This window comes from Strigops habroptila, chromosome 2 (assembly GCF_004027225.2).
Source record: "Strigops habroptila isolate Jane chromosome 2, bStrHab1.2.pri, whole genome shotgun sequence".
NCBI lineage: Eukaryota > Metazoa > Chordata > Aves > Psittaciformes > Psittacidae > Strigops > Strigops habroptila.
Window position 1 is genome coordinate 19969548 of NC_044278.2, and position 17809 is coordinate 19987356.

The 17809-nt window shown below is 39.3% G+C and overlaps 1 protein-coding gene across 3 annotated transcripts in view; it reads left to right on the plus strand.

The window, feature by feature from the left end:
- Positions 1–17809, plus strand: part of CMSS1 (cms1 ribosomal small subunit homolog) — a 236103-nt gene that overhangs the window by 215661 nt on the left and 2633 nt on the right. For all 3 annotated transcript variants that reach the window (XM_030477182.1, XM_030477183.1, XM_030477180.1), the window contains exons 2-9: positions 872–972; positions 5701–5772; positions 8777–8906; positions 11424–11483; positions 12177–12279; positions 13735–13795; positions 14644–14731; positions 16470–16558. In XM_030477182.1, coding sequence (XP_030333042.1) covers positions 872–972; positions 5701–5772; positions 8777–8906; positions 11424–11483; positions 12177–12279; positions 13735–13795; positions 14644–14731; positions 16470–16558 — 704 coding nt within the window. The remainder of the gene's footprint in view (positions 1–871; positions 973–5700; positions 5773–8776; positions 8907–11423; positions 11484–12176; positions 12280–13734; positions 13796–14643; positions 14732–16469; positions 16559–17809) is intronic.

Below are 17809 nucleotides of genomic sequence, written 5' to 3' on the forward strand. Positions count from 1 at the left end.
TCTCTGGCCATCAGTTTACTCTTCTCAGAGCTAGTGATTGCATAGATGTAGTTACATCATCCGTACTTGGGTGATACTTAAGAAATTGTACTGTTCCTCTTTATTAAAAATAAATAATCTTGAAGCGAATTTAGAACTTCAGAATGCAGGAGATTGCAACAATGGCTAAGTACCAGTGGGGCAGAAATAGATACAGAAATTGAATAATTTGGTTTGATGGATCATAATGCTTCTGGCAATGATCAGGGAAGTAATTCAGTCCCTAGCAGAAACTTCTGTGTTTCAATAGATCTTAAGCACTTATAGCACTATTAAAGGAAACTGTTGCTGTGGATATTTTTCCCCCCCCAAAGTCTCTTTGTAGATAAAAGAGATGAAGAAGAAAATGAGTAGAAACATCTTAATTTAAATAGTTTTCTTTCAAAACATAAGGCTTTTTCAGTGTTGTGGACATTCTGCTTAAACTTTGGGTATAGTGCCTTTGCCTAATAATTACTGAAGTAGGAGAGACACAATTAAAATGTACTTGCAGAAAATGGCTGCATGTATTTTTATTCAATAGAACATTATACCAATCTTTTAATTTTTCCTCTTCTAGGTAATTGGTGGCAGTAAGGCATTTGGAGCTTTCAGATGGAGGCTGGGGGTGGAGGTTGTATGCATTTTTGTGTGTGGTTGGTTTTTTCTTCCTTCATCTGCAAGACTTGTTTTAGTAGGAGGAGATGACTTATTCTGAAAGAAGTGTCAGCAAACTTAGCAAGAAAGATGTATTTTTACAGTGATCCTATGGACCATAGTCCCTATTTTTGAATGCAAAGATAGGAGACGGATTTGAAAAACAGTAGCAAAACCTCTTTTTTTTTCTCCTTAGATGTTTCAGATGATGAAGCTGTTGAGAAAGCAAGTGACAACAGGACAGCAACACATAAAGATTCAGATTCCAAACCTGCCGTGACAAAGAAAAGAAAACAGGTTTGTAAATGTAGCAATTGTATAGAGCACAGAGATGATAATGCATAAGGAAACATAGTCCCCTTTTGTTCTGGGAAGGGATGATTTACTTCACGCTTTGTCTGATCTTCAGACATGTAATAAGCTTGTTTTATTAAATTATTTTGCCTTATTTGGAAATGATCACAATCCAGTACATTTCAATAAATTCACTCTTGTTTTGTGCCACGCCTGTCTCTTACAACATGACTTCATAGTGATAAAAGCCTGGGTGGTGCCCACTAAGTGTCCTCTCCTATAATCTTTTCCCTTTCCCTGCACGCACAAGGTCTCGAAAGCTGTATTTATATGCTGTACAGCATCTCTACCCAATCATCTCCCCAGTGCAAGGTCCAAGTGAAGAAGAATTTAGTTCTACATGGATTGATATTTTCATAGCCTTTCACTACTAAAAGCTTCCTTTAAAACCAGTAGGAACTGTCTTGTTCAGCATTAAATGCATATGCCAGGCAAAAGGCAGCAAGGTTTTTGACATACAGCATCACTTCAACTGGAGCAAAAATGAGTCGTCTTGAAGTCAGATGATTTTAAGAGTCTCTTGTTTGAAGGTAAATTTCTTCTGCCTTCCAGATACCAGCAGAATCGACTGAATGGCTGTCAAAGAGCTAAAATTACATTAGAAACTATCTCTCCTTCAGGTTACGGATACTAATTTTGACCTCTACGTCAGTAGTAAATTCACTCTGTGAATGCAGTTGCCCAAGTGAAAACCATTTTCAGGGATGGGGTTTTTTTTGGTAACAGAGAAGTGTTAAACAACACAGTAGCAATTACTATGCTTTGGGGCATCTTTCCAAGGAAGCCAGAGGTGAAGTGAGATAAATATCTGAACTGGTTCCATGTTTTGATTAGGAAAGAGAGAACCGAGCAATACAGGAGAAAGCTGTATTGCCTTTGTACATGCTCTACCAGGGGGTCAGATGCTGAGGACTTGAACTCGGTGAAGATGCTTATGGAGCCGCTTTTTATCACCATTATTTTCACTTCAGCATTTAGAACTAAGTTAAGACAATTTGTTTGGTGGAGTTGCTTTGTTCTTTCCTTTCTATGAGAACATAAGATAACCCTTACAGGTTATCCTGACAAGGTGGACTGGGACTGCTAAGCTATAGCAGAACACAAGCCACAGCTCTTCCTGTCATATAAAATATATTAGTCTGCATTTTGGAATTGCGTAGTTTGATGTTTGGCCACAAAACTCCAGGAGGTAATGCTTTATGGGAGCTCAAACTCATGGATACGTCATGTTTGCAAAACACTTGCAAAATGAGAAGTGTTTACAGAAAGCTAGTAGTTCTGTAGTTTTGGTGCATATAACATAACCTGTTTTACTCATCCCTGCCTTATTCACAGGCTGGAAGCTGTTACGCAGTGGACTTGGCACCTTAAAGCCAGTCAGGAGACAACCAAATAGAACTGCAGACATTTATGTTTCTAGCCTGCAGGCTGTCCTTAGGCTTACAATGAAATGAATAATTTGTCTCCAAACTGAATGGAGCATTTGATGTGCTTACTTTGTCAAAAACTAAAAGTCAGAGTATATGGCTGACCTAGAATGTAAACTTCCACACACATGCAAGAATGTTTTCACTCTGCATATGAATTTCCAGTAACTTGGCAACATGTAAAGAAAGAAATTTGTTAGAAATATAATGCAGGAAATATTTTATGTTCTGCCTATGATTAACAAACAAGGAATTTATGACAGTTCATAAATCACTGGTCTCAGCACAAATTTCCTGTTTTCTGCGTTTTAAGAACTTCCATGTAAAAATAGCATAAAAATACAGAGCACAGGGGAGCCATGTCAAAAACCAGTTGGTTGTCTGCTCTGTGTCTTGCATAAGAAAAACATGCAAATGACCTTTTCTTAAGGGTGGCATGTAAAGAGCTATTGCATGAATAGGCAGGCAGCTAACATTTGGATAAGGGTCAGAAGTTCAGTCTAGATCAGATGCCTAAGTATTTTAGACTGCAGATCGTCAAAGATATGTAAGCTTACAGCCATTCACCACCATGAAGTTTCTCTTTTTCTTACGGCATTATTTTTAATGTGTGAATAAAGTGGAGTTATTATTGCTGGGCAAATAGTATACTGTGCCTAAATATATATATATGCTGTTGTAAAGGAGTTAATTTTGAGTCTTAACATGCTTCTCTGAAGAAGAAAGGCTTTGGCTGCAAGCCTGCTGTGTACTACTTTTGCTGTTGAAATAACGGGTTGTATACGGCCTTCAAAAAAGAAGCCATGATATTTGGTGATACTATTAAACATCTGAATGAGGGGGTATCGGTGAGAAAATTTTTATTCTCTTGGAGAAAATTTTTCAGCTCTGTGCCACAGTTTTAGTATTTTCTCATGCAGGTACCTGTTGGTAGTGTTCTGCATATTTATGTGAAAGAATTCACTATGTATATGAAGGGAGAAATGGGCCTGAAGTGAATGAGTGGCATTTTTCAGTATGCTGAAGGACCAGTAGCACTTTCTAAGATAGAGAAACATCATTCCTTTACTGGAAGAAAGAGATTCAAGTTGGCCCCTTTCTGGCTTTTTGATTGCTTGTTAATATCCCTTGACTAAATCAATCCAAAGGCTTGTTCACCAAATAAAATATGTTGAACATGGAATTTATGATTAAAACACCTGGCAAGTGGTCTTCGAGTATCTGTGGACAGCTGGGATGCATAAGGATGGAGCAGGAACTGAAGGCAGAGGGTAGCTCTGTTTCAGTCTCAATGTCTGGGAATGCTAATTGTAGGGATAGGAATGAAGAAATGTATGGTGGTGTTTTGAAAGGATTTGAATCAGAGTCAGGACAGAGATTATTTTAAAAGAAAACAAGCAAAAATAAAACCAAAAAGCTTATTTTAGCCCTGCAACAACTATTAGTTGAAGTGAGTTTCTAGTTGTAGTAATTCCCTCGATTTCTAGTAAAGATAATATCTGTTTATACCTGAGAAAATCACAGGGACAGGTGTTTCTCACTGAGACAAGATATGGTCCCTATCGCTGCTCATGGGTAGGTATTGATCCAGCTCTAGTTGTAGAGTGTTTTGCTGGCTGTAGCCAGTCCCCAGCCAAATCGTCTCTGGTCATTCCTAAGTACAGTTTCAAATCTCAACCAGTTTCATGGCCACTTCTGTACAGTATTGCTGCCTTTGCAAGTGCAATAGCTGTGGTTGCATCATGGCACAGAAAGCAATAGGTCATTTGTTTGTGTTAAGCATGGTGGTATCCTGTTTTTTATAGCCAGATTAGCCAGGGGAGTGGAGAGAAAAAGGGAAATGTAGGCATAGTGTGAGCAATAGAACTCCACAAAATGCTTCTGACAAGGATGAGAGTGAGCTTGGAAAGCCACAAAGTGCTGGGTAGGGTCATATAGTACTAGTTGTCATGAAGTGTCCTCCTGTTAAGGGGAGGGAAGTGCAAGGAGAGCTCAGAAAGGCTCAGATGCTCTGAACTTCTGTTAACTTGTCTGTTGAAGCTGCCTTCACAAGGGAACAAAGGAGCAGCTTCTCTGGCTTTCAGCTGGGCTCCTTTTTCTGCTGATACTTTTCTTCCAGGCTTTCCCCAGGGAGCAGCACTGGATTTGCTGTTCCTGAGCTTTTAATGCTCCATGTGATGAGACTTCTCCACGGTTTCTCACAGGAGCAGATTTTTCCAGCCAAATGCACCCTAATATTAAGGAGCTTTTTCCTGCAGCTCAGCCTATTTTCCCATTGCTCTTCATCAAGTCACTTATTAAGCTCTAAAGCCCATCTATGTAGGTTAATTTGCATTTCCATGAAGTGAAAGTCCCTAAGAAGGCAAAAGAAAAAGGATAACTATGCTCAAAACAAGGAAGGCTTGTGCCTCACTTCCTCCATTTTGGACCATTTTAGGTGTCTAAGGACAAATCCTAAACCTGGCTTATGTGAACAGGGACTCCGGTACAAATGGACCAATTCAACCTGCTCAGTCAGGCACAAAAGAGGGTTAATGATAGCACCACATGTTGGAGGAAGATTATTCTGAAATGCACCATGTATTTTTCTTGTGTGTATTTGACCCTGCCTGCTATGGGGAGACAAAGCAAGAATGGGGTAGAACAAATTCAAAACATGTATTCCTAAATTTTGCATTACAAATGTAAAAGGAAATCCAGAGTATGATTGTTTCCAATTATTCTCGCCTAGTTTCATGGCATCTTTCACTGTCTGGATGATCACCTTAGACCCAGTTATTGTAGAGCACTATTGGCAAAGTTTAGACAAACAGTCACACATAATAATAGAGATTAAAAATATAAAGTTTGTGAAATCTTTTGTTCATGTTTTTCTCTTGTTTTTTGTTTTTTGTTTTTTGGTTTTTTTTTGTTTTTTTTTTTAATGTATCAAAACCTGCTTTTCACCATTTTATAGAATTGTGGCTACAAGCTGTATGTTTCAACTTCCTGTTCTTTTATTCTACTCTTGGTTACAACTAGATCTCAATTCCAAAATTACTCCAGATACATGTAACTGTAAGAATGTGATCCCTTCTGTAGGTGAGGAAGCTTGGTTTTGTTTTTACTTCTCTAACAGCATTTTACTTTCTGTATCCCCTTTTATCTCCCTTTGATGACTTCTTTCCCCCCACACAGGTGATCAGATATCTGATGTTGAATCTTTTTTCTTTCTTTCTTTTTTTTTTTTAATATGTGCTTTCAGCCTACAGAGTGTTTTCTAAGTCAGCCAGAAGAAAAACAAGAGACTACTGTAAAGGCAAAGAAGAGAAAGAAGGTATGAATGTCCTAGAGAGTGTTTGGGGACTGGGCAGTGGGTGTATGTGCTATTACAAGATTCAGAATTGGGACAACCTTGTGATGATGAGAAGTAACATGGTCACGATGCTGGAACCTCTTTTAGACACAAATAGAAATTCCTGCTTTTTTGACTTCATTCAAAATACCCCTTCCTATCCTGAACTGTGGCAATGTGTCTCTGCTCTGCACAAGGGTCATATATGTCTACACCACTCTTGCAGGTGTTGCACACTGGAAAAATGTAACTGCATCAGAGAAAGGTAGAATTTCAGTTGCTGCAGAATCTGCCCCAGTTCAGAAGTGTGGTCAAGCTCCAGCTGCTATGTCTTTTAAGCCAAGAACTGTCCTTGTTTGCTCTTCTCCTTGTAGCATAACTGTATAAATAAATACCCTATATTGTCCCTCTGGCCATGCTTAATCCTTATCCTCAACAACAAACATACTCTGCAGTCTAGATGGAAATTACATGGTATCAGGAAAGTTAATTGTCCTTCAGGACAAACTGTAAATAGTTGGCTCCTTCACAAGGCTGAGAGGTGGCCTTTTTATATTATGTCAGGCCTCTCAATCATCCAGGGAATGGGAAGAGGGAAGGGTGGGATTTTGTTTTAAATGCAGCTCTGGCAGAAGTGACTGCAGTACTTGTTCCACTGCTGCCAGAGCGAAAGCATCCCACGACCGAAATTGGTGAACCAGACCTAACAAAAAGACCTCATTCTCAGGCAAACAATAGGTGCTTAGTTACACCTTTGGTTTCAGTGGGGCTAGGCCACTAAGCTGACATACACAGCCTGTCAAAAATCCATCAGGAAATATTTATCAGGTTGATCTATGGGTTCCAAACAAAGTGTTCTCTCAAAGTAAGGAAAAGGGGGGGGGGGAAAAAACCCAACCCTTTGCTTTTAAGCATCTGGAATGAATTGGAAGAAAAATAATAAAACATCCTGCATGAGAAGCATTTCCCCATAGCTCTCCTTGAAGGAAGAGAGTTTGCTCAGGTGTCCTTGCTCTTGCTCTTAGGGAATTCCTCATTAGTATCAGGCTTCTCCCCTTCAAGGTGCCATAATTTTCCTGAAGTAACCAAGGGACTCAACAAATGACATAGTGGTCCTGTGGAATAGCACCTTACGCTGAATTACCAAGTAAAATGAGCCTGATAGTTCTGTTCTGCTGTCTGCTAAATCAGAGGTTCCCAAATGCAGGTCACTTAAGAGGCAGGTATTGGGGCTGGAGCTGGAGAAGAGCAGCGGTTGATAGAAAGAACAACAAAGAGGTTCAGCTGTGGGCCTCATGCAAATGTTGTGTGTGCTGCAGATGGCTTCTGGTCATTCTTTGGGAAGACAGTTGTTGCATGGCAGAAAAATACAGTGGTGCCAAATGAGGGTGCATCTCGGGAAGAAAGGAATGCTATGGGTTCAGGCACTGCAAAAACCTGCCAAACAGCCAGATGTCCAGTGAAAAGTCTTCCAGGGACTGCAGAGGGCTTTGCACCAGGCCAAAGGCAGACTGAGAGGAAAACATAAGGACTTCATCTTCATGTATCCCACAGTCAAAGATTCAGTTGAGGCCTTGCAAACACACAGCTGGCTTTCAGCAGAGGTGAAATGGGCAGTAGCCAAAGTGGCAGATGGCTGGGAGACGCAGTCTTTGCTGTGGGGTGGAATGTCTTCAGCAACCTCCATATGGCTCTTCCCTGTTCAGCCTTCTGCCCCTTATTATGGATATATTGGGCAAGAGGGAGAGACAGGGTGCTGGGGTATGGAAGAGAAAGAGGGAGTGGGTGCTGGGATAGAGTGAGGGAAAGAGGGATGGAAGAAGATGTGTCCCCTATGTTGAAATTCCTGTTATAGTTCTCTTCAAAATTTCCATTTATCTTTGTTGCCTCAGACCTTAACCTGATGAATTTGCACTGAAGGTACCCACCATCCCTCCAAAGCTGGCAAAAGTGCTTCCAGGCCCACCTCATCTGTCTGCGAAATCTCACTTTGTCTCCCAAATACATGCCCTTTTGCTCCATCCTTCCCACACTCTCTTGCTCCTTTTCACTTCTAAGCTTATGCTGCCATGCATCCTCATGAGGCAAGTTCAGTTTAGCTCACACAGCTGAGAAACCTTTCTGTGGCCTTTCCCAAATGAATCACTTCTCAGTGAGAACAAGAAAGGCTTCACTTTGTTGCCATTGTCTGCAGGCTGCCACTATCCTTGAAAAACTACTGTTTTTTTAAATGCTGGCAGATCATTCAGATAACAGCAACTCATGGCTTATTCTACTCCCATGATCCATTTAATTATGGGGAAAAATACAGCAACACTTCCACTTCAGTTGAAATTCAGACCCAGATATTTGTTAACATTCCTAAGGTATAAAACACAATCATTATGAACTCATGTCCAGGCTCTAGAAATTATTAGTTTGGTTTATAAGATACACATTTGGAAGAACAGAGCAGCTGCTGAACTCTTTCTAGTTGACTTCTGGTTTTGTGAGCTCTTTAAATCATTTTCATCCCTATTTTTTGGTATTCTGTGAATATAGCCAGTCGTCTTTCCTTCCAAAATAGATAGATAGTTACCTTGTTTTAATCAAAATATAAACAAGACACACAAAATCACGATTCCTGTTGTTATGCTTTAAAAATAATAAATTATGAAACCCCCCTGAATTTTCAAACTGATAGTTAAGTGTAAAAATAGCAAAACTCACAAACCAGCTTTCGCTTCAGGTGAGTGCACAAGATTTTTGTCTTCAGGCTCACAGGCAGTCTCATCAAAGTATCTGAACTTGCATCTGAAGTTTGCATTCTCACTTAAGAGGACAGGAATCTTGTCCCATTGTAAGGTGTTTTTCTAATTAAGCTGTAATTAAACCAATATAACTATATAAAGTTGTGGAGGAACATTTATTTACAATGTTGTTAGCTAACCAAAGAGCAGAAATTATAGAAATGCCATACTTACCCATTTTATTTGGTTTTTTTCAGAAGAAAATTTCTGATATTCTGGAAAGATCCACTCCAAAACCTGGCATTCCTGCAGATCTACAAAATCTGCTTAGTCAGCATTTTGGTGAAAACCGTTCAGTGATTGAAATAGAGGAATTAAAGCTGTCAGGTAACTTATTCTATATTTAATAGATAAATAATGTTTTTTCATGAGTTCTTTTTCTGCAGAAGAAAGAGGATTTTTGGGACAGATCTTGAGTTGTACTTTTTACGGAAATATATTCTTATACGGTACATTAATTTTATATGTAAGTAGAGATGTTAGTTTCTTTAGAATAAATAAGGTTTCTTGGAGTTACAGAAATGAAAAGAAACATTGTTTAAATGTGTCCTTTTATTGCAAAATTGTATTAATTTCAGGAGCTCAGTTTTCTAATAGAAATTATATGATTCCTAATAATAGCTTCCAAGATGCTGAGAGACTGAAAACGTATTTTATTTCTGGGATTATCAGAGTTGATCCAGATGCACATTAGGAGGGCTGACAATAGGAGTAGACAAAGAAGTAATGAGACATCATTCTGACGTGGTCAGATGTTGAATGCAATATTTTTTCAGGGAGTGGCATGAAATGAGATGGCAGTTTTGGTCCAAGTGTAACGTGATCAAGTTTTAACCATGACAAGGACCCTTTTGGTTACCTGTATTTCGTCTCCAGTTAAAAGCCTGTGATAGAAAAGGCAAAGCAGGGTAGAGCAGGGTTAGCTTCTGTCAGTTGGAGGTTGCATTAGAGATGAAGACAACAATGAACTTCTCTGCTGCTTATACTGTAAATGAGGAGGCACTGTCATTTGTCAGGCACTGTCCATTATTTGCTGGTAGTGCTCATGAAGAGCAAACAGCCTGATAACTAACCTACATACATATGCCTTTGATGCTTGAACTCTTAGTGACCTGTGCCCAGTATAGGAGCCTTCTAGCTTGGCAGTGATTTCTCCCTTTTAATATTTAAGCCTGTTTTTCTAGGTAAATATTCTCCTTAACATCCATTATTCTAGGTTGACCTTTATTTCTACAAGGCAGGTTCAGCTTTCTTGTTGAATTGAGAAAGCGTGGAGAAGTCCCATGCAGATTGCTTTGAAAAGCTTGTGTTAAGTATTTTTAGACCTTTAGGGTTTTTAGCAAATAATAAATTAGTTTGGTTTCTTTCTTATTAAAAGAGCCCTTTAGGCTAGTGAAATGACTCATTTCCATATGGATTGGCTCTTGGGTTGGATGGAGATTTTTTTATTTTTATGCTGGGAGTTGGAGCCTTAGAGTGCTGAGGAGTTTACAAACTTCTACAGCTGTCAAGTCATTCATGTCAAAGCACTGGGCAAATAACAAGCAACTGCTTGGAGTTGTGTGTTCTTGTTAATTGACACAGTCCAGAAGGTCAGGTTTGTGGACAGGACGGTCTCTTGCTGCAGTCTAGGGTCTCTTGCTGCAGTCTGGAGTGTTTCTTCCCCCCTTTCTGAAACTTTCATTTAAAATTGTTAGTACTCCAGTGTTGTTAGACTCTTGATGAAAAGTCAGTGATTGAAGCTCATGTCCTTTAGAAACAATCTATTAGAAACCACCACAGAATCATCTTTTAAACATAATTTTAAAAATAAATCAGCTGCTGATCCTTCAGTTGTACACTCATTCCCTTTGGAGCTCAGGTTCCAGTAAATGGCAATCTTTGGGTTTAATAAAAGGAATCACTGCAAAATAAAGGTATTTAGCAAGACAGCACCAATTAAATGGAAGATACAGTGATGTAGAGTGGTTGTGCTCAAGAAACTACACGGGCAAGACTTCAGCCAGGCATCAGCTACAAACTACAGATCAATGTTTGTCACATTGTCTATTCCAATGGAAATCATGGATTGATGCTGCCAGCATCGGCACAATGCACCATTCACGTGAACATGAATAATGTCTGAGGAAACCTCTTAATTTAGTTAAAATATGTCAGCAGACCTCCATAGACAGGCACCCTGAGGTGCTGTGCTTCGTGTAGAATAATGACAAATATGTGGGTCCCTGAAGACAGAATTGTTAATGCTCCGTGGGAGCATATTGTTCCATCAGGCAAAGACCCTTGACAAAGATGGCAAGTTTTCAGACAATTTAATCACCTTCTTACGAACTTAGATTTTCTAGATAGACACTGGAGAAAGGACCTTCCAAAGAACGTGTTAGGACCTTGTCTTTCTCCACTGCCTCTATATGAAGCCTAAAGTTAAATGTGTGCCACAAAGTGCTTGTAAGACTTAACTAGTTAACATAGTGACCAGGTTAAAAGACAACATTGGGAAATAAAGGAAGAGGAAGGCGTTAAAATGAAGTGTAGGTGTTAACCATTAGGGTCAACATAGTTAGATTATCACAATATGAAAGGCCAGAAAGAGGAACAAACTTACTGACACGTAGATTATTGATAGATTCTTGCATTTACACATTGTGAGTTGTTGGGGTGATCTGCAAATTTATTGCATCATAGGTAGATAAACCTTTGATTCACAAACGGTAATTTATTGATGATGGATTTTAACACACTTGTGATTTCATTAATATAACTAGTGATTATGCTGCAAATATATATGCTCCTTTTGCTGTTAAAAATACATCAACAGAAATACATTTTCCTTTATGTTTTCAGATTCCTGCTTTTTGCCAGCCAATGATCTCACCCACAGTTTTTCGTCATACCTGAAGGAAAGTGAGTTAAAACGTTGGTCTGGATGAGGTGAAAGTTGTATGGAAAACGTTGTTAATGCAATATTACTGCAGTTTTTATCTGTACCTCCAAATATTTTTAATTATTAAGTATTAATAACTTTTAAGGGTTGTTTTTTTTTTTTTCTTCGTGACAAGTCTTGTTTTTCTGGCTCTTTTTTACTCTATCACCTTTTTTGTATCAAAATGTTGTAGGGTTTCTTTTAATTGCTAAGGATTACTTGGCAGTAATTTATTGTGGCTTCATAAATAGGTGTATGTATTATCTTACACTAAAAATCCTGCAGCTGTCTGCTGACATGAACCAAGAGAATTTTTATTCTTCTGTTTATACAGAACTTCTGGTCTGGTAAATGTTTTCTTTCAATTGATTTTCTGGGATACAAATTGCCATATGTGGCAAATAAAGACAGTGTCACCTTACGAACTGTTGATTTTTAATGCTTATCTAATTTGTTCAGTTATGTGATATTTCTGGATTTTATTTATTTTGGGCATTTTATTTTCCAATTTCTCAGCCATGACTAAATGTAAAAGTGTTGCCAGAGATCCAGACCTCATAGGAGTCAGCATGTGTGTTCTTGCTGCTGGCTACCATTCATCATGTACTCTTGTAATTTAAAATTGTGGTGTGCCGTACTTTCTCTGTATGTGCACACGAGCTTTCTCATTGCAGTTTGTCCTAAGTGGGCAAAACTCCGTAAAAACCACAAGGAGAAGAAGTCGGTGGTGATGCTGGTTATCTGCAGTTCTGCCCTTCGTTCCTTGGAACTCATCAAGTATGTCGATAGCAAATGTTATGTTGAGGTTGGCAGTCAGTCAGAGGTTTTGTCTTGGAACCACAGACATAAAGGCAAAACTGGGACACTGTCCTCTGCTAGCCAACAAACTCGCTGACTTGAACTGATGCAATATCCCTTGCTTCTTTAAATTGTGGGAGTCTGGTGTTTGGTTTTAGGTTGAAGTAACAGTACTTCAGTTGCATAGAAGTGCTATTTTTATTAAAAATAAAAAATAAAGTGTAACCAATTCGTGGGAAACAGGCAACATGTTACATCTGGGAACAGAGCGAACCCATAAAACATCATGACCCACCACTAGAAATCATGACTTTGCACCAAAGGCAATGAGGACATGCCATTCCAGGGCCTCGAGTGCCAACGCATGCATCTGGCCTGAATGCCTCCAGGTCTGTGTCTGTGTTCTCAGCTAGCTCAGCGTGGCAAAACTGCTGTGCAGAGATGATTTTCAGTGTGCCCCGTCCTCTTCTTTCCTGTTCTTTATCCTCCCCCTTCTCATTCCAGAAGTCTTGATGACTTTGATGAATTAATGTATACATCACAAATTTCACTGTTGTCTTTTGTGTCTTGACCCCATTTCCTGTGATTTTCTGTCAGTTCAGCATAAGATGGAGAGTTGGGAAGTTTGACTCCATGTCACAGATGAAAGCGCAGATATGGCAGATGTGTTAGTAGTGCTTAGCCCCTGCATGCAGATATTGCCATCTGAGACTTAAGTGGTTTATATGTATACTTGTGTATAAACTTTTAGCTTTGCACAGGAGAAAATTGAAAATTTGGTGCACTGCAAAAATCATGCAGAGAAAGCTGTCTTTAAATGGCATTCAGTAAGTACTGAATATGTTGCCTTCTGCTTGATTAATACAGAACATAGAGTTGCTACTGTGTGCCAAAATGCAGTGTCAGAAAAACAAGTGAGGTTTTCTGACAGATGAAGTTTGGTTAACTGGAATATGAGCAATCTCTGCAGTAAAGACTGTGGCAGCCTAGGTTTCCCCAGCAGCCACTCTGCAGGAAGACTGTAAAATGGAGATTTGTCCATGTGCACATCTTTCCTTTTGTGCACACACATGCATGTTCGTTCATGCCTGTATCTCAGTAGCTAAGATATTTTTGAATTAGAATTTGTTGATTAGTCAGTTTTGAACTAAGTTAGCTATGAAAGCACAGGCCTTAATTATTAAATAGTTGAAAAGCCATGTAAACAATATTGCCCCCTACTGATATATTCTGTCATGTTTGTCCAGTTGTTGATGACTGTTGATCAAGTAGCAGACAGGAATGTATATAGCATTCAAAGTACAAGCAGGGGTCACTGGGGAACTGTGTGTCTCAAGCACACTGAGAAATGCCAGTTAGTTTTGCTTTCCTCTTCTGTGGTCTTAATCGCAGCCCTGATGCTTGCATGTCCTTTTTCCATATTTTTATTGCTAGGTCAATGACAGCATTTAAAGGAGACTGCAGAGTTCTCAAGTTGTTTGCAAAGCACATAAAGGTAAGAGAGCTGCAAGGGAATTCTGATAGAACAACTAAATTACTAACCAGTGTTGTGCCATTTCCTTTTTAAAGCATTTAGCAATAGTGCCTTTCATATAGTGTTCTTTGGTAACATCGGTTGCCATTTGAGGAATCTAGCCAAACACCATCTCCCATAGCTCTGGTGCAATCCTATGCAGAATGTAGATGCTTATGCATTTGCAATGTTTTAAAGATGTTCCACATTCTTGTGAGGTACTCATTCAAATGGCGTTTGCCTGTTTAAGTAGAAGGTTCTCACACATAGGTTTGTAGAAGCAAATTGTGCTAGCAGCCACATTTGCATTCTGCCCGTTGGATGCCTGGATACCCAATATCCATACCTGTTGGAGGGCACAAAATGTGGGGATGTTGGAAGTAATGAGTGGACATTTGGCCTTTGATATAAATGCAGTCAAACACACAAATGTCACTTGCTTTATTTCACCCTTTTCCAGTGTCTTCATCTTACAGGAGTTTAGAGCTAATTCAACTTTACCCGTTTTCCAGATATTTCCAGAGACTTTGTTTAGATGCTGAAGGAAGCATACTGTTCTCGCCTCCAAAAATAGCTGGTGCAATAGCAGATTTTCGAAGTTGAAGATGACTGATCTTCTAGAGGAGTGTGATGCTCAGCTGGCTGTTAGATTTCTTAAACTTTCTCCCAGATATATCAGTTCGACAGTTTGAAAGATGAATAGCATTTGATATTTAATGGTATTCTAGAAAGAGATACTGTGAGATCTTGAATTTATTTCCAGCTCTTTGAGAAGAAATTTTAAAACAGTCATGGGTTTACTGTGGTTTGTCTTTCTCTCTTCAAATTAGATTAAAGAACAGATGAATATGTTGGAGAAAGGCGTGTTCCACATTGGGGTTGGAACTCCTGGGAGAGTAAAAGCGCTAGTGGAGCAAGGTAGGAGAACAAGGAGGCTTTTCTCTGAAGGTATCTTATATTTGGACTCATGAGAAGCAAGACTTGAATTGGTTTTGAAGAGCTGAGGTTGACATGAATCTGTGAATTTGGGCGTTAAACTGTAGAGTTCTGTTTCTCCACTTCTACTGTGTCAGTCAAAATGAGGTCAAGATTCTAGTAGCTGATTTTATGATCAATTTAAGCTGTCATAAATCAGTATTAGCTGAGAAAGGCAGAGTAATGCTTCCCCCCCTCCCAGTCAATGCCCACTTATTCCCACTTCCTGCTTCTTGTGCTAGCCCAAGAGTCTGTTTGGCAGCTCAGTGAACTGAGCCCAATTAGAACTGATCCCAATTAAAACAAAACCAGTGTGCACACAAAATCAGGTAATGAGCAGACAGAGGTGGGGGACTTCCTCTTTTGGCAGGAATACTGATTTATGCTGACTTGAAAGTGATTGCAAAACCATGGTGTAAGATTTAAAGCTCCAAAGGAAACCAAACACTGCAAGTAATTCAAAAGGAAATAATGGCAGAAGTCCTTGTATCGTATGTCACTTTGAGCTCAGTGTAAACTTTTGTGAGGGGTGGACGAAAGTTTTGCTTGATTATTTGATTTTGTTTCTGATTTGCCTGTATTGAAATTAATTATGCTATATAAATCTCATTTTCCTAAATTTTGAGTATTTTATTTACTCAGTAGACATTATGTACACTAACAAAAAACAAACAGCAAAGTGACAAGATGATAAGGTCAGAGACTGGCTATGGATTCGATGTCTATTGCTCTTTCCAAAAACGTACAGGAGTAGCATAGTTTTATTGCTTCCTGTGCCCTCCATTGACATTAAATCATTATTGCTCAGCACACCAGCACATTGCCATGAGGGTGGTGAGACACTGGAACAGGTTGTTGATGCCCATCCCTGCAAAGTGTTCAAGGTCGGGCTGGATGGGGCTTTGAGCAACATGGTCTAGTGGAAGGTGTCCCTGCCTGTGGCAGGGCTGTTAGAACTAAATGATCTTTCAGGTCCCTTCCAACCCCAGTCATTCTATGATTCAGTGTTGTGTGGAGGCAGCTTATGGAAGGGACACAAGGTATATTATCTTATCTTAAGGTTTACTCCTTTTTTGATGCTTTAGTGTAGCAGTGCCAGTTCACTAGAGAATGGAGAATAGTCAAAACTGATAGAAAAAGTTGTGGCCATCACCAGAAGACCAGGGAAAAATAGAACAACAGCTGGAGGGCCAGTTTTCTTCTTTTACCACCATTTATTTTGAGGATAAAGGAATCGTTCAGCAGCACCACTGACCTGACTCACATTCACATAGCACCTAGTCCTGTAAATTGCTAAACATTGTCAGTTCCCATTAACAGGAGTTTTCAGATTAGGGTCCTTGTAATTTACCAGCTCCTCCTCAGCTGTGGAAATTCAACTCCTGCGGTTTCATCAAGAGGAAGCTTGAGGAATTATTTTCTGGCAGGATGTTAGCTCTTGACAAGCCTGGCAACGGTAGTTGTTCTGCTTTTGTGTTTATCTTCCAAAAAGGCATGGGATTATGTGGTTAAGGGAGTTTGCAGTATCAATGCATTAGTTCTCCAACCAGCAAATGTAATACTTAAGTGTTCAAAGATTAGTTTCCTTGGAAACAGACAGAAAAAGATTTAAAAGCCAAAAATAATTTTGATAAGCACATGTCGTATTATCTTGGTAGTAAAATTTGTGTTGCCTTTTTAGATGGCCTGTGCTTGGACTCCACAAAATATATGATTCTGGATTGGAACTGGAGAGATCAGAAACTAAGGAGAATGATGGATATCCCTGAGGTATTGTATAAGCACCTGTATATATTATATATACTGTGTATTCATTACTTTTGGTTCTAATGCCCAGGTCTTGGTCAGTAAGGCTTTCTTTTGCTAAAACTGACCTCAGTGGTCTAGAAACATAAAGAAGTCAACATTTGACTGGTAAATCTGTATTCTTGGAAGATTTTCTTCTTTCTTTGTTGCAAGTCTTAGCAGTGACTTCTACAGTTGTGCTGCGAATTTCTCCTGTTTATGCTAGATGGTTGTTCTACCTGTTCTCAGAAAGTTCAGTAAGAGGACTTTCTTTGTGCAAAAGTTCCCTCAAAAACTAAAGAAAACTTGGGAGAGGCTTTTGTCTCCATCTGAGAGCAAGTAACTTCTTGTGAGTAAATCTACAGATAGCTATCCTTTGGGGGTAGGGTGGGGGTTGGCAAGAGGTAGGGTACAAACTATGTAGGGCCATCCATCATTAGTAAAGTCGTTTTAAGATAATTCCCCATTCTTTTCATTTCTGTAATCCAGCTTTCACATTTATTGCTGTGACAAGGCATGTTTACCATATGCTGTGGGACATCAGCTGGTATCTACGCAGAGAGAATGAAGGAGGCAGATTCCTCCATCACCTGTTGTTGTAAAGCTCCCAATTTCCTGCAAACTGTTTCCACTTTTTGCACGTTTGGAGCGGGCTGACATGCAGAATCTCCAGTGAGGAAGGAGACTTTTTTTGCATATAGACATTAAGCTGCTTCACAAGTGAAATAAATCACCAGTCATTCATCCTTCTCTGCGCTTGTCTGTGCATTTGAATTTGCTGTATTGTACAGTCCCATGTACACAAAGATACATGTTTCTAATAATCTCAGATAAAGCACCCTGCAAAAAAATACATTGCAGAAATGAAGTAACACGATCACCAGCTTTGCTTTTGAGGCAAGGAGGCTCCCTCTTGTGGTAAATACATAAAAGGCTTTTTGTATGGTGTTTGCACTTACGTGTAGGTTTTTGAAGAACAGAGAATATGAATTCACAGACACAGCAGTACAAAAGGTTCTGGTTGCAGTGGAATGGATTTTTTAAATCGACTGAAGTAAATATACATACACTGGACTATAGGTGATCCACCTCAAAAACCTGAAGATATGGTGCTAAGATTTTATTTTGGGCTGTTGCAAACCCAAACTATGCCTTTCAGATCTGTGAGCAGCATCATAGCATTTCTGCATGTCTGTCTAGGAATATAGGCCAAAAATTATATGACTCCAGATAAAT